The sequence below is a fragment of the Harpia harpyja genome, chromosome Z (assembly GCF_026419915.1).
Source record: "Harpia harpyja isolate bHarHar1 chromosome Z, bHarHar1 primary haplotype, whole genome shotgun sequence".
NCBI lineage: Eukaryota > Metazoa > Chordata > Aves > Accipitriformes > Accipitridae > Harpia > Harpia harpyja.
In genome coordinates, this window is record NC_068969.1 from 21850911 (window position 1) to 21871959 (window position 21049).

The 21049-nt window shown below is 38.6% G+C and overlaps 1 protein-coding gene across 4 annotated transcripts in view; it reads left to right on the forward strand.

Annotated features, from left to right (window-relative positions):
- CNTN6 (contactin 6) overlaps window positions 1-21049 on the forward strand; it is a 150768-nt gene that overhangs the window by 22564 nt on the left and 107155 nt on the right. For all 4 annotated transcript variants that reach the window (XM_052778388.1, XM_052778389.1, XM_052778391.1 and 1 more), the window contains exon 2: window positions 9579-9713. In XM_052778388.1, coding sequence (XP_052634348.1) covers window positions 9659-9713 — 55 coding nt within the window. In that variant the 5' untranslated portion in view covers window positions 9579-9658. The remainder of the gene's footprint in view (window positions 1-9578; window positions 9714-21049) is intronic.

The window sequence follows — 21049 nt, forward strand, 5'->3', positions numbered from 1 at the left end:
TATCCTTGAAGAAACCTGCACAGTATCTTTTGATGACATTCTAATTTTGATTCTATTTTACTGAAGAAATGGGAATTTTGCTACTAACTTCTGTTGGGATAGAATACATTTTTTTATCATTATTACACTGATAATATTTTGAAGGCTGTTTTCTAGAGTTCTTAAGCTTTTACTCATAGATATGAAGTAGATATTAAACTTTTCATCTGTGAATAATAAAGCATGCTCTTCAGTCTCAGCATCTGGGTACCATCTAGACATTTAGCTTTAGCGTTTGTGAACACGTTAAAAGAAATGTGATAATTAATTCACAGGTTATATTGTCAGGTTTGGCAAATTTAACACTTTCAGATCTCTTCAGAAAATGTATTTCATAATGTATTGAATTGGAAATTGATCCACACTTACACTTCAGCCAAACTTTTCATGCCTTTTTGTCAGACCTTTTCTATCTCAACATTTGTCTAGTAATTACTGTGGACTGTATTGAGTGATTAGTAGAGAATCTTCTAGTTGTTGGAAATTATTTATATGATGAAAACTTCTAAACTTTAATTCACATGGAAAATATTCTCTTCTGCAGTTCACAGAAATCTCTGAAGACTAGGCTGAAGTTTTCATCTCATCAAAACTTACAGGACAGATTTCATAAGGATGTTTAAATGTCCATTCCCACATATGAAGAGATTAAATGAGAGCAGCAATATTTTAGCCAAAGAATGTGTAAAGCTCTTGTATTTGGCCCTTGCAGTCCTGTCAGTTACTTGACAAAGAGCTGGAAAGTCCTACACCAGGATGACTAACTGGAATGACTCAGTACTGAAGTCATAACCCAAGCCCTTATATGAAGCTAGTGTATGGCTGAAGTTGCCATGACATTGTAGCAGATGTCAACATCTTTCTGCCATGTATTTAAATAAGTATTCTAATTAGCAGGTTCTACAGGAGAATTTGGACTTTAGGCAGTTCTGATAAAGAATACTGCTTTAGCATATACAACATTATTTAAATGATTAATAACTGTGATTGTTTCTAGTTTTCCTCTACAACCGTTTTGATGGCAGGTGATACTGCTAGCACTGGTACAGAGGCACGGAAAGTGATGAAACTAAAAGAGCGAGAGGTCTGTCACCTCTGTCCTGATAAGAGGGAAAAAGGCTTAGATGAACTAAGCATTGTGTTGGGACTAAGGTAGCATTAGATCCTGTTCCTGCCATCGTGAGGAAGGTCATGTCCAGAAGGGGCAATGACTGGAGCATGTGTAGGCCAGTCCAAGCTCCCAGCTCTCCTTCCAGTGAAAACCCTCTGTGAAAGGTTGGGGAATACCTGGATCTTGACTCCATCTGGAGTTAGGCTGTGACTGGGTTACACAGCTAGGCCAATGACTCAAGATATTCTCAAGTCTAGTAACGTATGTAATAAATTTTGCTTTTTCTGTCTTCACACATACCGCATATTATACAATGGAAGACTTAAACTGCAAACAAAAAGGGAATTGAAATGGAAAATTGTATATGAGTTTAATTCTTCCAGCATGCCTCCAGGATCTGTGCATCTGCAAATGCAAAGAGATGGCAGGTCAACAGCACATAATCTTTTGGCGAACCACTGTACATACCGCCTACAGAAACTCCTAAGCTTGAATTAGTTTTGCCTTCCCTCAGTTGCTGGCAACATGGCAGTCATTGCTAAATGCTACTATCACTGCTGCAAATCTTTCTTTAAGGTTATCCATTTTGCCCCAGGAAGCTTTTGTGGCTGACATTTTTCTTTCTATCAAACAACATAAGATAAATTATTACTCTACTTTGCCTCACTCTACTTCTGCCTCACTTCTGTTTAGTTTATGAAAAGAGTTGCAGGCTAGAAATCCACTGTTGAAGGCACCTATGCTTATCCCAGCTACAAATTTAATGTAGAAGAGACGTTTTCCTGAAATCAGAAGCGATAATTTCTGCTAGGAACAGAGAACACAGCACTGAGACACATATAGCTGAAACTGAAGCACAATTGTAGTAGGGTATGAGACCTTGTGTTTCTTGATATCACATTGCAGGATCTTAAAGATGAGGAGCTTGCTCACTGTAAAGGGATGCTGATCCTCGCTGCTGCCTCCAGGAATATCAGTAATGAATACTAATGTTCATGACATTTCTAAACTACTTAAACTGATACAATTGCTTTTTACATTACATAGGGTAAAATGGGGTGACTAAATGACAAAAAACAATAATTCACTGAATATTTTAAGAGACATGCAATGATGTGCCTCACTTAATTAAGTGACAAATATTTTGTACTAGCCTGAATTTGGACAGTCTTACATATAAATGGTGTTCTGAAAGATAATCCTCCATGTGATAAAGACTACAGAATAGAAATTACTACAAACGAGTATGTTCACTTTGTAACTATATGTTGTCTTCAATTGGCTTGAGTCATATTGTGCTTATATACAAAGCCAGGCATGGTAAGTGGACACAGAAACCATGGAAAAGGTGTTATAAAGAGGAATGCAATTATTGGGATTTTATTTATAATGCGTTCAGGGCCCATGGCTCTGGTAATGGGATAAGCGGTTTACTTGGATGCCATTTACCATTCTGGGCAGTGTCAACATGAATTGGTAGCATATTTTAGCTTTATCATTTCCCTGCAAGGGACTTGTCGATGGGACTGGACTGAAGCCAATCCTTGGCACAGCCCGGCACTGTTCTTGAAAAGCTGCAGGTGTGAAGACATACCCTGAAGCACAGTATATCAGCTGTGCAAGGGCACCCTAACGTTTCCCGCACAGAATAATATCCTTATTCCACGTGTCCTAGAGTAAGAGACCAATAGACCAGCCAGGTTTTATAATGAATAGAAAAGACTTCACCACTCTTCAAACTAAACCAGCTTCTGTGCCAGTTTTATCCCACTACACCACAATGAGATATTTCTGTCTTTATTTATCATACATATCACCGCAAAGAGCAGAAATAGCACCCTAACTTTATATGTCAAAAAAAAAAAGACAACAGTTGAGATTGAAATTATACCTTTGTTTGTACTACATGTATACACACACTCACATACATATATGCATATAGACACATACATATATAAAAAGCTAATACGTCTACATCTCCTAAGTTACAAGGAAACACTACCAGCAATGTTGGTACGTGAGCAATGTGAGTATGTAAAGCAAAATTTTATATCGCCCATGAGACAGCCCTTTCAGAATGATTACTGGCATTGCATACTGTGTATAAACTGAGAAAAAGAATATCAGAGTACTAGTAAATAAGCTCCAAACAACATGGTTCATATGAGATAACTGTACGTTTTTAACTGTACTTTCCTAAGGCTTGGTTAAGCACAAGGGCTGTGATTGTATTACAACAGTTATATTCCTTATGACTTAAGCAGTTTATTGTTGAAAGACGTTTTTATGCTGATTTGTCAACAATGCAACACACTGGGGTTTATAACTTTCAGTCTTTATGTTTGGGTTAAATACAGCAAATTCTCTCATTGCCTCTTTCCTATTGAGACACAGTTACTTACAGCTGTGAATGCCCACACAAATGTTTGTGCTATTGCATTAAATGAGTGCATATATTCATAACGTCCTGGTGTAAGTGTGTCACTCACTAATACCTTCCCAGGGCATTGCAACAGCAGTGCTAGCGGGATGCTGGCTGCCCACAAAGCACACGAGTATGTTCTGCAGCGCATTGATGGGAGAGGAGTGTTTCTGTTTCAGCCTTCTAGTTTGAGCTCTCTAATTGTTGCTGTCTACGAAAATAAAACCATGTGAAGAAACAAAATTATTTTTAAGATATGGAAATCCTGTTGTGTCTTGTACTTGAGTGTTAGAAGAAGGTGTGAATCCTTAGAAGGATCCTTCATCATGGGAAGATGAGTAAGTTCATCTGATGCAGGGATGGTGGATCCCGTTTGCTCGGTAGGTTGCTCAACCCAAGCGTTTTGCCTCGTCCCTAGATGTCACAGGTCCACCAGAGTGCCATTATTATTTAGTAAGCCAGCTATGGCCTTCATATCTGCTTATTTCAATACCAGTGAATCCATCCAGGGAGCTGAGTGAGGCCTCATCATAGACACCAAAGTAGAGTCCAGCCCATTACTCCTTGTATGACAGGAAGGTGCCTTAATGTGGGGACTTTAAGAAACAAAAGCATCTATAGTGTCACACCATATATGAATCCCAGTGTCACCTGAAACACAATGAGCTGTTAGGATTTAGGAAAATGCTTTGAAAACACAAGATTTAAACCCTCCCCAAAGGCTTTATGTACTGAATTTGAATTGCAAATAAGCTACAATATTTTCTGTTTCCCTAGGAAAAGTAAGCAATAGCAGTCAGGAGTGAAAAACAAATGAAAATCTAAGTCCTTTTGTGAAAAAAGAAAAATAGGAGTGATCAGTATCAGAAACCTTAGTTAAATAACATGGGGTACTTTCCTCCAAAATATGGTTCAATAATTTTAAATAAGCAGTAAGTACTGCAACAGCATAGGTAAATCTTGCTGGAGACCATAAAACTGGTCGCTTCTGCTTCTGCTCTGGTAGTTACAAGTATTTGCTATTCAGTCTGTTATGGATATCTGGAAAATAGTTTGAGTGCAGAAAGTGCCTCAGGGATAAAAAGTTTGAAAAGAAAAATGTAGCTGTATATCATTGGCATTCATGAGAAAATTCACATTAGATGCCTTCAAATCAGGTGCTCAGGAGACAATATAGAGATCAGGAGCAATGGTGTGCCAAGAATGCAAGCCTAGCTGGGACAGACTCAGCTTATTTCCTGGCAGATGAAGAATACAAAAGTATGTAAGGCCAAATTCAAAAGATAATATAGATGTGTGGAAGCTGGTGGGAGGGAAAGCTGAGGCTGCAGAATAAAAAGGCTGTGCATGCACTCCCTGGATTATAGCCTCTTATCTTCACATTTTTATTCCTTTCCTCCTATATGCATTCAACAGATCTCTTTCTATAAGTAGTTACACCAATATACCAGCCCTGCAGTGAAGCTCCTCTGCCAGCACCACCGTGGAATTTAGCCCCAAATCCCTGTTGTTAAACTGTGTTTCTTTCACCAGGTCAAAAAGTTGCTATTTCTGCAAACATAGCTACATTTTGCCATGGGTAAAAATGTCAAGTTGCTTGAATTTAGCTAAGAGCAAAATCTCATCATTCCCACCGCCTGACAGCTTTTACCTCAGAAAGATGTCAGTTCGTCACCTGAACCGACTCCGTCTTGCTTTTTCAAAACTAACAGACATTGTGGCAGAAATGTGAAATGTTGCATATTTTTATGAAAACTCAGATGACACCAGAAGTGCATTCTATCCTTTGTCGCAGACTTGATCTTGTAAGTGTTTTGTTGCTCAAAAAATAAGCAGTTGAAGAAAGTACGGGTCTTGAAATCTAAAGCCTAGGCACCAGGTTGAGCCTCAGCTCAATATAGGACAAAATATTGGCACTTATGTTAATGCACTAAATATGTCAGACCATTTTAATTCATAAATGAATCTATAACATATCTCCTTCTAAATTCCATTGCCTAGCAAAAACAGCAATATAACTGCAACCTTCAGACACGTGACAAAAAAACCTTTCCCTCTGTGTGCTAAGTACAATGCCACTAAGTCAATACATCTACTCAAATCCCATGTTTGGACTGAAATTTTCAATATTCCAGATATCCAGAAAGAAATGTTTGATAAAAGCAATACTTTTGTGCACTTTCTTTCCAATAATATTACCCAGAGTATTCGCAATGAGAAGTGGATGCTGCACAGCCCACCCAGGCAGCAGCCTGGCTCTGTGCTGCGGGCAGAGCCATACCTGAGCAGAGTATTTCCCCCAGACTCATTTCAACCACCTTTTTCCACCGCAGTATTTCTATCTATTCACCTCATCTCTACTCCTGTATGTCCCACGTGTCGCATTTGGGTGTCTCAGGAGCAGATATCTTTCCTTCCCCCCCAGATAAGAAGAAAAAGTGACAGCTAAAAAATATCTGAGGATTGAGCCCTTTCCTACAGACTTGTTCTCTCTAATGGGAAAACAACAAAAAATGATGCTGACTACTTCTGTAACAAACATATTTGTATAAATTACATACTGTTGACAAATGGACACGCAATCAGTATTTTTAGGGGAAAATGTAATGTTTCCGCCATGATCATATTTAACATACTTTGTTTTCCATCTATCTATCTAGACCGACTGTTCAAACTGTGGCATAACAATTAGAATAAGTGATAGCGGTACATCCAGAAAACAAAGAGTATGATGGCACAATTTATCTTGTTACATTTCTTGATTTAATGCCAGTCTGGGATTTCTAGTCTGAACCAGATTTTTCTTATGCTATAAATATTTCAGTTTTTTCATTTATTCTTGATTTAGTTTGACAGTAAATAATCCCATGGAAGCTGCTGTTGGAAAGACGTTGTAAAAATTATTAAGTGCCTGCTTGCCAGTTAGGTCCTTGTGTTTGTCAGAGTGAAATAAGTAAAACAGTTGGGTTACTTAAAGGAAATGTGTGTGTGTGTGTATATATATATTTACAATAATGCCCCATAATTTGTAATCTTAGAAGCAGGAGAATTACAGTTCTGAGGATTGATCAATACGTTATATGAATACAAAGAGGCTTGGGTATATATTTTGGATATTGGCAGCAGCAGGTACTTGCTTCTTGGTTTCAAAAGACTCATGTGTAATCCAATGAGAGGAGAATAGAAAGCAGGGAGTTTTTCAGAAGGATCTGTCCTTGCAAGAAAGGGCAAGTATCTTGGAAAAGGAAGGATCTGGTCAGTTAATTGGCTTTTCTTGGTGATTTTTTGTTGTTCAGAATATTCCCCCTGGGAAGCACATGAGTAACTTTGGAGGGTTTAAGTCCTTTTCCTTTTGAGACATAAATGCCTTTGGCAACTCTCGCACCTTTAAAAGGGATTTCAGGTGATCTGCACAAAATAACTCACACAGTGAATGTGTAATGACCAGAAAGAGGATGTGCTTGAGAGATCTTGAGGGAAAGGAGTTGGGTGGGACCAGAGTAGGCAGCGCTGGGAAATGCTCTCTGTCCGTGTCAAGAAGAACAACCGCAGAAAAATGCCCAGCACAGGAGGTGAATGCAAATAGAAATGCCAAGAAAACACATGGGAATGTGCAAAATTCATTGCAATAACTTCACCAAAAGAGGATAAACCCTAGACAAATATTGGTTGTTACCTACCAATACTAACAGAGAACACTGGCACCCAGCAAGCTGCTTTGTCAGTGAAGGGGCAATTGGAGCCTCCTCACCCAGTGGCATTGCTGGACGCGCAGGTTGAGATTGTTTAGGGAATCTTCCTGCAGGCAACAGATCCCTCCTGATAACCTCGAGTTAGAAAACAAGGTAAAACTGGGCCACAGGGGAAGGCAGGGAGTCAGAGTCACAAGATTAATAGAGGAGGAATTAACATGAAATCTTAGTAAATAATTAAAATTCTAACTTACTTTTTGATCTGAAAGGATACATTCTGTTTAGGAAGGACAGGGGAAAAAAGGTAAGTTGGTTTTTCTTTGTCTTAAATATCAGAGATGTGTACACCAGCTTCAAGACAAATATTGACAAACAAGAGAAAGGGTGTGAAATAAATATGATGCAATTCAATACAGAAAAGTACAAGGTTTCACACTTAAGTAGAAATAATCAATGCACACCTTCAGTACAGGCAGGCAGTTTAATGAAGGGGTTAGAGTGGAACCTGAGCTGAATGCAAGTATTTAAAAAAATAAAAAACCTCATTTAGGAATGTGTAAATAGCAAATGGCTTTTCATCATCGCTCTGCCACAGCTGGAGGACTGTGCCCATAGCTGGGCAGCGTGCTTGTAGAAAAATGCCAGCTATGCTGAAATAATCCAGAGGAGACAAAAATGAGAAGAGATGATACAACAATGACTCAGGAAAAACAAAAAAGGCATCCTCTAATATAAAACATACTAATATTCTTCAAACATGCAAAAGGTATAGAGAGAAATGTCCCTGTCCATTGACAGCAGACAAATAAAGGCATTTATAGCCAATGTTAGGAATAACTTTTAAGCTAACAACATTGTCAAGGTTTCCTGAGGAAGTTACAGAACGACTTAAATCGCCATAGGTCTTTGAAACATGATAGGCAAATATTTACTGAGGATATTTTAGGTGCAGTTACTGTTGCTTGGGGCAGGACTGATATATAAAGGTACCATCCAGCTCCTTCTTCTGTTTCTACTTTGACAGAATTATCCAAACTTCAATTTCCTTTTTTTAAACAGCTCAAGCCATTTATACTTTTAAATGATGCAGAAGTGCTTTGGTAGACCTCAGATGTGTCTGAAGTAGGACCTCACAAAAGATTAAAAGAAACTCTGCTTTTTCCATCCTTGCCAAGGTTTGACCATTCCCCACCTGAAATGGCAACTAGCAGTGGTGCACCAGGTTTATATGTGTTTCCCCTGAGACCACCTACAATTTTTAGGTGAAGTTTATAAAAAGCTATGAACAGAATTAGGTCCCTCATAGAAGTGGGATGACTTCCACAAGAGTTGAATTTCTTACTTTTCTAAAAAACACCTCTCACTCATATCAGCAACAAGTTTCAGGGCAACCCTGTATGATATCTTTTCACACTGGTGAGAAAAATGAGACAAGTGAGAAGAGAATATGGATCCGTAAGTGTGGATCATGAATGTAATTTCTCGGTGGAAAATTTTTAGCACTTAAAAGGTTTAGAATGATTTTATGATTTTGTAAACCTATTTTATTAAGTGTTTTCTGGTTTCAGCTGCTTTATGAACTGATTCCCAACAGTAAATTACTAGTTTGTCCTTTGGGAGTATAGGCCAAACAGATACTTTTTTTCCTTGTTTAATTCATCATATGTTGACTGAAATGTCAAAGGAAATTAAAGCAAATTGTTATGTAAATCCTTACGGGTGAATGTTTCATTTCTGAAGAATAAACCTTAACACAAAAAAGTTTGGTGGTTTTTTTTTTTTTATGTAGTGTATGTATGACATTGTATTGTCCTCTCCTCCCATATGAGATCTACCATTTTGCATCAGTAACAGCTTGTGTTGCAATACATTCACCAAAGGATCCTTTCTGGGGTCAGAAGGCAGACCACTATAGAGCAAGAAACATCATAAAGTGTGATGAACATTTAGGAGTCAAGAAGACTCCTGGGTTTGTTCTAAGCCAGCACCGTTTGGCAAATGGACCACAGGCAGATTTTGTTTTCTTACTTGGAGAAACTCATTCCCGTGCAAGTGATCTCTATGCCACATGGAGTGGATGGAGTGGATGGATGGGTCTCAAACATTATGTATGCTTTTCATTGATCTCGTTTCCAGCTTTGTGTCATTTGGGAATTATTTTTGTGCTGGGATGATCCTATCTAGACTATTTATTGCATTTTTAGTGTCTGAGTCTTCAAATAGTGCAGCAGAACATGATTTTACACAGGGAAAATTGGGGTATTTATTTCAAATCTGTACTTTAATTACCCAATATCTCTTCCTGTTTTTACAGAATATCAAGGTAGTCACAGGAAGACACACTTTACTTTCCACTGATTGGATGGGAGGAATTTTTGACCTTGGAAAGTGGAGATGGTGTTGCTATGGAAACTAATAAGTCTGCTGCCATTCATGAGCTGCAGCACAGGTAAAATGTTCCACTATTAGTGTTTGTGATTGATAAATCTGTATCAGTATCATAATTCTTCTAGAAAGGAGAAGCAATTGCCAAAACTAACTACTTATTCGCATGAACAAGTGACTAAGGAGCTTTTCATTACGACGTGCTTTAATTTTAAGCAACACAAGGTGCTGCCTTTGAACCAGGAAAACACGTTTCAAGATCATAAGAAAGCTGTACTCCAGGTAATAGCTTTTAAAAATATTCTAAACTGTAACACTGAGGAAAAAGTACAATTGTTACTTGGCTAACAACATGCACATGAAAGACATTTCTTAGCTGCAGCATAACTAACCCCCAAGCCAGCAAATGGTGCTCAATTAAAAACCAGAACAATTTAGTGAGGTGTATGGGGGTGTTGCATGGATGGTTTCGATTCCACACTTAGTATCATACCCTTCACATGCCTCCATTCTAGTAAAGTGTCTTTAAACCACATTTAACTTAAAGACAAATAAAAGCATTCATTTATGAATAGGTAAGAATCATAAGGACTACCAAACATAAACACCAAAAATGAAAGAAAATCTTGCTTAATGCCCAAAGCAAATGCAAATGTTCCTTCTTTGCCTCCAGTTGGCATGATGATAGACCCTCACCCGACCCTCACGATGCTTGGCATCCTAGCAGTCCTCAGCTTGTATTCAGAGGACAAAGCGTGGTTGGAGGAAGCAGGACTGCTTTCTTCCATTCTCCTTCTTGAATATCCCTTGTGCTTAATTAAAATATCAACAGGTCGCTAACATATTGTAAGATAAAATGTTCTTTTCTGCCTGGCTGGGCATTGTTCACAGTGAGGGTTTGGTATTCTGAGTTCATTCCTTTTTTTGAACCTTTCTTCTAATTGAAAGCATATAACTTGACAATCCTGCTTCATAAAACCATACAAATGGGATTAACTCATGTGACTCATTATAGACTCGTCTAAAAACAGACACAAAATGGTAACTGAACTCTTTGAGGTTATAATGAATTTGGGGATGAACTGACCCTTCACACTCGTCTGTGATAGAAACCATGACAACTGACTTTTGTCTACAATTAATGTATTGAACTCTAAATAGCTGAGATGTTACTCATGTACTTACGAGGAAATTGTATTAAAGTAACCTCAAATGATACTTAAATTAATTATGTAGTGCATGAATCAGCAGCTGTTTGAAATGAAGAAAGAGAAGCAGAGTGCAGACTTCAGTAGTATTGTAAAATACGATTTAAATTAAGCTAGATAATATTTTATCTAATAGATTCCAGGTAAAAATGTAAATCTCAGGATCACACTTTCTGTTAAATCAATACTAAGTGCCTATTTCAGTAACAAACAGCCAACATGTTAAGGACTTCATATTAAAATATTTGTAGAGATTTCAAGCAAGCAATTGCTCGTTTAGGCCCAGATATGCTGAACGAAACACAACAACAACCTGTTTAGGACCCCAATCTTCCCTTTAATTGCCCACTGCACTGACACAGCATCTATCAGCCCTCTTGGCTACTTCTCACAGATCATTTCCTTCTTTACTAGTCTAAGTAAAGGACTTGTACCAATCTTTTAGAGTACAGGATTCCTCTATAATTTCTTGGTTGCTTTTAGCATTTGTGAAATAGATGGTGATCCTGGAATATGAATCACTGGAGGAGCTTGGTGATGGACAAGATATTTTTACACCCTTGTTTTGTATTTCCAAATATAGCCTTTTCCTTCACTTCTTTCCACAAAGCTTTCATTTTTCAAACTTTTTGTCATCTTCATCTTTCTTGCTGGAGGATCATCTTTTAATGAGACCAGTATCCTGGGCCAACTGAGTTAAAAGATACTAGGAGTTCACTTTTACGTTAACATGTTCAGTTTTTTGAAGACTTAACAAAAGATAAAAATTTAAATGTTCCGTATTCCCAGGCACCGAGACCAGATCACAACTGCACCTTTGTCCTGATCCTACAGCCAATTAAAGGAATAGCAAAAGTTCCCACTGACTTCACTGAGATAAGTTAATTTATACTTGGGTATAAATTAACTCCGTTGATTTTGGTGGAGCTATTGCTGATTTTCACTACATGGCATCCTGAAATATGCTTGATGGTAATAGTCAAACCTGCAGTTATGGGCAAAACTTCTTTGATTTATTATATGGATGGTTGGCATCAATTTAGGAGTAATACAACTGAGTGGGAAAATTAGGAACTAGTCATGATGCTGAGCAGAGCAGTCTTGTGGGCTGCGGCTTGAAAGGAAATTTGGGTGGTTAGAAGACGTTGGTCAGTCATTTCTTCCTTGTTTCTACCTCAGTTCTACAGGCATGTAGAATGAAAATTATATTGACCTATAAATGAAGTTTAAATCTAAGGATTAAATATGCTGTACAGCAGAGCTAAATATTATTACCACCCCCACACCCCCCAAATGGTAATTCAATTACTCAAAAATGAAACTACTCTCTATATTCTCTCTATATGGAAAGATCATGGAAAGAGTAATATTCCCTCCAACTCTTATTTTCCAGCAGAGCTTTTTTATATAACTCAACAAGGGTCTTTGGGGTTTTCTTGCAAGTGCCTTAGGGGATAAAGTAAAATAAAGTAATGTATGCACGCACAGTGACACAGTGAGGGAACAGATTAGACTTTTTTTTATAACCCATTGCTATTTAAATGAGATAATCTGATCTAAGCAGAGCACCAGAGGCAAGAAGGGTGTTGAAGATAAACTCTGAGATCATTACTTTAAATTCTGTGTACTCGTTATAAGGATGCATGATAACCATCTCCTTACACTATTGTTGAAATTTAAACATTGCCTGATATTAATATGCTAAGAAAGAGCACTCACTTTCTGGATTAAAGATCTAGACAGAATTTTGAGAAGCTGATATGAACAGTAAAGCGTCCAAAGCGCTCAGGAAATAAAATGTTTCTTCACACCAAAACCGTCTCAAGTTTTCCTCCTGTGGCTGCTCCTAGCTCATGCTCCTTCCTCTGGAGCTGTTGTGCAAGGCTGGCTGCCAGCAATATCATATTGAGAGAGGAAGCTGTCTTCAGCATCCATCAGATGCACCTTAGACGGCTATTTGGAAATGGGTGCCAGACCTGGGTCTGCAGCAGGTTGCCCATGCAACAACAGGTACCACATCTATCTGTCTCTCTCGTCCCTCTATTCTCTCCTCTGTCAATAAGGATTTATGGATTCTGTACAATGCTGCAATGCGAAGAATAATTTGATCATAAATACGTTGCAAAAGCCATTCTCCCAACCTTTTCTACTATCCAGTTTAGGAATACAGGATAAATACACGTTGCAGATCTTAGGTGAGAAGAGAAACAGGCGCAGCTTGATTTTTGCAATGGCTGACCTAAGTATATGATACTGGGGGAAAAAACAAGTCTGTTGGTAGCTCCCTACACAGCACGTTATGTACAGTCCTACTTTGGCACCAGTTTCACTGCAAATATCTGAGTTTCCCTGCTTCCTTCTTCCAATTCTCTGGGGCTCTTTACTGTTCAGGAAGAGGAGGAGAGTTATCTTCTCATTATTTCTGCAGTTTCTGTCTTCCTCCTGGACAGCTTATCCAAATTTTCTGTGTCCCTCCCAATCCTAAGGGCTGTCATGACCCCTCTTTTATCTGATTCCTGGTGGCTTCTGCCCTTCAAATAAATACATGCAGTCTTCCATACAGAGATGGCCTTTGCAACTGTCCTTTGCTCTGCTGATGGTCTTGACCCCATCACAGAAGCAAATGGGTTTTTCAGGGTTAAAGATGAGGAAAAAGGAAAATGTCAGTAAAAGCTATCAGGCTCTTAAAATTAGCTATAGACAATATAAATATTTAAAGCCAAACCAGCTAGTCTGAACCTTTGTTTTGGAAATGAGGCAGTAACTGTATTTTTACACAGTCCTTTGGCTTATTGGCTTAAATTCAATTGAAGATGCAACTGCAACCTCCCGGGCTGTATTTTGGGCCGTCATTTTGAAACTGCTAAATTAGAGAGAGAAATTTCATGATGTAAAGTGTCCTGATACTCCTTTGGGTCACAGCATGATGAATATTGAATACATCACATCCCACACTCTGCCTGCAGACTCTTGCAGATTTATTGTTAGCATAACAGCACCTTTAGGAATGGAACAGCAGACCATATATTCTAAGACAAGTGACATCTTTGCTATTTCTAACAGCGAACTGTGGAGATGAACTAGTCCAGCCTGGAAATGTTAAGGCTTCTCTGAACAACCAGAGGCATTTGGAGACCCACTGATGAGTCAGAGAATGATAATAATTAGGTCTGCCTTGGATAACATGGAAGTTTTCACGACTTTGGGAAACGGTGACCCTGAAAGCTGTATTTCTGTAAATGACTTCCAAGCATCTGGCAGGAGAGGATGACTGGTAACGCAATGACCTTCTCGGGAGAGTGAAAAGTGACATTTAAAGAAAAACCTTTCTTTCCATTTTATGGGGTGCCACGTGGTTCAGCTCATTTCCCAACATCAGTGAACAACAAACATACTCTGGTACAACAAAGCCAGCAGAAGAGAGAGCCTAATGCCCTGAAGATGCAGTGCTGGGGTGGCCGAAAGAGTGGTGGTGAGAGCCACAGAGAGGCTGGGCTATGAAATTATTTAGTTACTTTGGTCTGACGTTAACAGGTTTTACCTGATTTCTGTTCTTAGAAAGACTTCCTAAAGATTTTGCTAATTGCACCACAGCTTCATTCTCCTTCATAGCCAACTGGGGTGCTCCGGGGGATCCTGCTTTGACTGCTGAAGGAAGACACTGTCCCAGGGAGGTGTTTTCCTAATGGAACAATCTCCTTCTCCACCACCTGGAGGCAGTGAGAGATGGGAGAGAAGGTCTCTCAGGTGTGGCCTTCACTCTCCTCTTCCTCTGGTACCTCATTTGTTTTCCCCTTACATGTAATGGATCGATTGTCCGGGTCTGTCATGGGCCAGTGACATCCCAGCTGAAAGCTAGTACTCCAGGAACTGCCACACATACGCTCAGATACAAAACCAGGACCTGACACTTTTTGTTTTAGCAGGAAAAATAGTATTATCAAAAAAGACATGAGAACATGGGCAAGATAGAGGAAAAACATCACAATAGGAAGGGAAAATAAGGTATTTTTCTAATCCACCACCCAGTTTTGCAGACATCACTTTTGGAAAATATTATCCCAAATATTGCTTACACTGGAGAGTGGGTGAGTAGCAGCGAGTGTGCTGCTCTGCCCCTGTTCATTTCTGGAAGGGCTTACACAGCTCTGGTCCCTCCGTATTTAATTTTAAGAAGGAGAACAAGCAATTTCACTACTTCCATTTCCTGTCTCTTATCAGAACCATGAACTGTTTCTAACTCAAGGGCAAAACCCAGACAAAATAAGCCAGTATGTGAGAAACGTGAATCTCTGTCCTCAGTGCAAGGCAACATAAAGGACGAATCCTCTCGTGACAGAGAGGACCGGTGCTCAGGAAGCCTGTGAGCAATTTCTGGCTCTACCACTTGCCGGTCACTTGAACTGGAGGATGTTACAAAGCACCGTGGAGTTTAAGTTAACTATTTCCTTCAATACTCAATTCAAAGAGGGATATATTCACACCAGTTTGTGGCTTCAGCTGCTATGATCATGAAGCACATGAAGAAAGAAATGACAATGCAGCAATGATAATAACTTCAATAAAGAAGTGACAACCTACATTAGTAGCAATTAGCCGGTGACTGTGAGGACTCGGCACTGGTGTTTTTATGCCTCCACAAATTGCAATGGCAGCCTTATCGCTTGCTTTGAAAAGGCAAGAATTAGGGCAAAGCTCTGCATTTCTGAAAGCCTCAACTATTATATTTAGTGAATATAAGGGGTTTTGCAGTTTTTCACTAAACAGACATAAACCCACTTCCTAAGAAGTCTTTATTCTGAGCGGGCAAGAGAGTGTATCGCTGTCACATTTCCCAAGTATACCATACCACATCGCACTGGTCTGCTGGATACAGGGAATGATAATCATTTAATATTGTATAACATGGGCTAGACTCATATTACAGAAGACTCATCTTTATTACACTTAATTTCCAGGAAAATTGTCTTTTTTGAATTCCCTCAAGTGCACAGACATATGGTGAAAAAGAGGTTAGAGCTCAGATGCTTCTTTGAGGGTGCACTTTCAAATTTTAGGTTGCATTAATTTAGCTGTCAGAAAGATGTTATTTACAGTTCCTGAAGTGGAGCATACTAGAATTCATGGAAGTCATTACTACATTTTTATGTTTTCTATATGGCTCTAGTGTATAAGTCTTTTCCATAGTCTGAAAGGCCTAACCCATTTTTATAGTGGTTTAAATAATTACTACTTCCTCATCTCTTCAATTAGTTACTTTACATTAAAAAAAAAGGATTTTTTCTGTACTGTGAATTTTACATGGTTTCTCTCTGTTTCATATCAAGTAATTTCATCTCTCTGTATGAAAGGCTTATTAACTGTAAAATAACATCCCTGTACTTTAGAAGTAATTCAGATTTTTTTCATTTTTTGTTCGCAACAGCTTCAGAGAAAATTCAATTGCACTTTATCATCACTGCCAAGAAGCTGAAATTAGCAGGTGATTAAGCACTTAAAATATTTTGAGCATTTTCTATTGCCAGTAATAGAAAATTTAAGTATAAAAAAATTAAACTTAAGACTACACAATAATATATCACTGAAATAGTTTACTGAAGCACACTATTGTTTTTAAGTAAAATGTAATTGAACACAATTCTTCCAGTTAATATAAATATTTGGTGGGGAGCCTGCTGCCAAAACTCCAGATCAGTTACATGTGAGCACAAAACAAGCTGAAACTGGTCATCTGCTGTAGCCTCCCACATTGCACAGGACTTTTCCCTGACCCTAGTGTCCTTCATTGATTTTGTTCACACCTAGAGACCTTCAGAAAGAAGCCCACAGCCTATGTTTGATCTCTCACTTCTATAACAAGCTAACCTTTAAGCCAACTTTTAAGACATCGTTTTGCAGAGGGAGGTCATTATTAGAGCAGGGTACTTCGTTTATGAATGTTAAACTAAAACCAGAGGGCTGGATTTTGAGATCCTCCATTTCAGAATTGCGGCTGCTGCATCTTTATCTGACATACTGTTATGGTGATCAAATAGTTACCGACAGGGATTCCCTTGAGGTTTAATAGTCAAATCCATTCTCTTTTTATCTTCACAAGCAATGCCTCAATTAAAGCACTGGCATGTGAAACCTGAGATTTTATTATGGTGAGAATGATAGACATGTCCTACACGAAGAGAAACCCAGCTGTAGTCTGTAACTTTCCACTAGCAGAAAAGTGATGTAAGTGGATAGTAAGAATGAGAAGGATTTAATTTGTTTTCAGAAAACAGACATTGGAAATGCAAAAAAATGATTAAATCTGCTTTACTTAGAAATGGGAACCCAGATCAAATTTCCATGCGGTTTAATATTCCCATCCAGCAGATCTGCACACACTGACATGGGTGAAGACCTTGCCCACTAACTTTTAAGAGCTGAAACAGTATCTGCTACTTCCACGTAATCACAGACTGATCATCCCTTCCATTGTTTGCAGAAGCTTGAAAATAAAACGTCTCTAGTTATCGATTTGCTACTTCTTTTTCATTTAGCGACTATTGATCGCTGTTTATGTGTGTGTGTTTCTTGTTGAGCAGAAATTAACATTGAAAACTTCTTGGAATTCACTGCATTCATACCTACTTGACATTCCTGGGGAAAGCTTGCTACCACAATCGTTGTAACTGGGGTTTTCAAAAATCTGTTTCTCCTCCAATCTCTTGGCAGCAAAAAAAGATTTCCATACAAAATCTTTTTTTTTTATTATTATTACCGTTGGCACTTGCCTGGGACAGAAAATGTGGTTGTCACAGAGTTTGAGCTCACAGAGTGATTTCAAACCACACAGTATTATTTAGGCTGTGGTTATCATGCCTACATTACAAAAATAAACCTCTTAGGGATGTGAGGCATTTTTTCATGACTATCTGGAAGAGAAACTCTTGTGATTACCACTAAAATTGCTTGCTGGTGTGTGTATGGGAAGCCAGCTCTGAGACACATGCTGATCTGTAATTTGAGAAAAATATGGATGGATTAGTCTAGCGGGGCCATGTGTAGGGGCTGGATGAATGAAAATATCTGAGATAGCGATGAACCGTTCTTTGACTGAAGCTATTACATCTGTACCATCTGTAAAACAGTCCTCTCATTGGTCTTATTACATTCAGATCCTATAGTTTTCCTAGTTTTGGCACTCTCAGCTCCAAACACAGTCAAAATCACAGGCCAAGTACACGTTTTCCATAAGACTAGATTATAGTCCTGAACCATCAAATAAGAATGCAAATAGATTCTTTTTATTTACCTTGCATTTGTTTTTCATCCTCCAGAACTCCCATTTTCTATATTCTTTCATTAAACTTTAGGGTTAAACTCTAAAAAAAAAAAAAAAAAAAAAAGCTAAAAGCAATGTTTAATTCTGATGGAATTACACAGTTTCAGGAACTGGAGAAAAAACCTACACCTACCATTTCAGGATTTATGTTAGTAATTGCTCTAGCTGATGGCATCGTTATCATAATTAGTATCCAAACAGAGATAAGGCTCTCTAGGGCTTCTTCTGCAGGAGCTGAGAGGGGAGCAAGTAAGAGGGACACTTCTGAATGTGGAGGTAGACTTCAGACACACAGGAGACCTGCAGCCCCCACTTCTCTGGGTCTCTCTGCTTCCCTCTCTCTGTGCAAGGTCCACCTGGAGGTGACAATCCTTGTCCTAGTAGGGCAGCCTAAAGAGAAAGCTGTCTAAAGTCCTACCAGGCTTGCAGCAAGAGGTAAATTTACAGACTTTAATCCTAATCTCTATGCCTTTACTTTTACATATTTGATTTTTAGATGCTTTTAGAATTTTGGCAAGAGGATTTTTGTTTTTCCTCCTGCATAGCATAATACCATGGTATTTTGTCCTTTGTTCAATATTAATATATGCTTTATTGTTTTATTCTAATTACAATCTCATTATTAAAGGGGCACTATGTTTTCCTCTGACAGATATTGCATCTCATTGTTAGTGGATCTTGGTTATTCTGTGCTTATTGTTATTAATAATTTGTAGCAATTGAATTGGTATTAGAATATTACTCTGCTAAATCACTTTTGCTGCTAATTAAGGCACTATCTGTGACATTGTTTAGCTCCAAACATCATGCTCCTGCTTTTCAGCCCTCTATAATTACCTGTAAGTCATTCATTTCTACTTACGTAAGTCAGGTCTTTTAATCAAGGCTCCTGTGAGCTTTGCTGTGGTGTGAACTGCTGTTGGTAGGAATGAAAAGTTCTCATGGACAAAGATATTTTTGTAATGACAAATGCACCTTTCACTGCAGGCCTGGAAGTCCTTAGAGATAGAATAATTGTACTTGATGGTTCCAAAGTGGGCACAGAAGAAGAAGGAGGGTTTGCAGCAAAAAGTGAAAGATTACTGAAGTGATCCAAGTATTCAAGATATCAGCAAGGAAAGTCACCATAGCTTTAAAATATCTTCTCCTCACAGAACGATTGTCTATAAGATCAGATCTATCATACTATTTCTTGGGATAACATTTTCTCTGAATAAGCAACATCACTTCATTATTTGTGTGGGAACATTATTCACTTTTGCTCCCCAAAAAACAGAAGACACAAAAAGGTCATCCTTGAGTCATGAGTGAAAACTCGCGTTAATGGCTTCGGGGCTTATTGATATATGTCTGGAGTAAGTATGATTCTTTTTTAGTGATAGGACGTCTGACACACTGTATATTGCAAACATGTCATACAGATCCAGGAAAATGAGAAACACTGTTTATTTCTGTGCAATTCATCCTGTAATCATTTTACTGGTGTGTAAAAAGGTAGCAGATATTTTTACTGAAATTGTTATGCTGGAGCTGTTCTGCGCACACACGTGCACACACGCGTACTTTACATGTGCACACCAGTGCCATAGTTAGGTAAAACTTGATTTCTGCATCCTCATTAGTTCATTTGCATTTGGGACCGAGGCAGACAATACCAAGAAAGCTGCAGTTACCGGTGGTGTTACAGGCGTACGCAGACTGGTCCGCAGTCACCGCTCACCTCCTGCAAATGTCACCCAGAGCCCCTGGTGTTGCTGGCAGTGCCTGCCCACTGCAGGATCTCTCTGTTAGCAGCTTCACCTTCCTTTTTTCCAGCCCATGTGGGAGATGTTGTCTTCCCTGTCCTCTCCCAGCTCTATCAGCAGCCATGTATCTGATGGAGGAAGGCTCTCTCAGACAGGCAGGAGCTCAGGTTCTTCGGCATCATTACTGAGCTTTGTTGCACGGTAGGTTATTTGTATGCATTGATCTCGTGTATGGGTGTATTGTTTGCCACTGGATTTCCTTAAAAGCAGATGCAAAGCTCATTATCATTTGGGAGAATTGCCTTGGAAAATAGAAGCATGTTATAAAAGCAGAGAACACTGTCCTTCAGAATCGGTTTCCCCTTTGCTGAATTGCTGTGTGCTCTTGGACAGATTTTTGTTTATATTGTTTCATTGCCCCGACAGATATCCAGGCTGCCACTCCTCCCAAACCGCAGTACAGACTCCATCTCATTGACTGTGCCCTGAACTCACCCTGGAAAATGACTTTGTAGGTTAGAGTAAAATCTATCCAAACTTTGACTCACGTGCTTCGATGGCCTTCCCACCAACATGAAAGTGATTTATGGAATGCAATTTCTTCATCCTCTAATATTGGCTCACTTCATACACTTATGCCAAATAGTTTTTGATGATTGATTACTTTTACTACAGCTTATAAAAAAATGTATACCGGTACAGGCAATGTGAAAAAAACTGCAGGGGTTAATCTCTAGTAACATCTTGTTGAGCATTAATCAGATTCATATTTCAGTCATATTAGTCTAAAGCTACTGAAATCACTGATGATATAATACAACTTAAATCAGAATATAACATTATAGCTCCAACTACTGTTTCTAATTAGATTTATTGTGCTTTACACTGAACAAAGTAGAAATAAAAGAGTTTTCTCTGCGTCTTTCTTGTAAACATTTGTGGTTTTGCAAAACACAAAGAGTTTGCTCTAGGCCAGAGAAAATGTAGTCATTTATGCAATAGATATCGAATTCATATTTGCCTGACAAGTGACCTTATCAGCTATAACATGTCATCTTCTAATTTATTTTTTTCACTAAATTAACCCCAGCCGCTCCTGAAGATAAGTTGACAGTATACCCAATTGTGT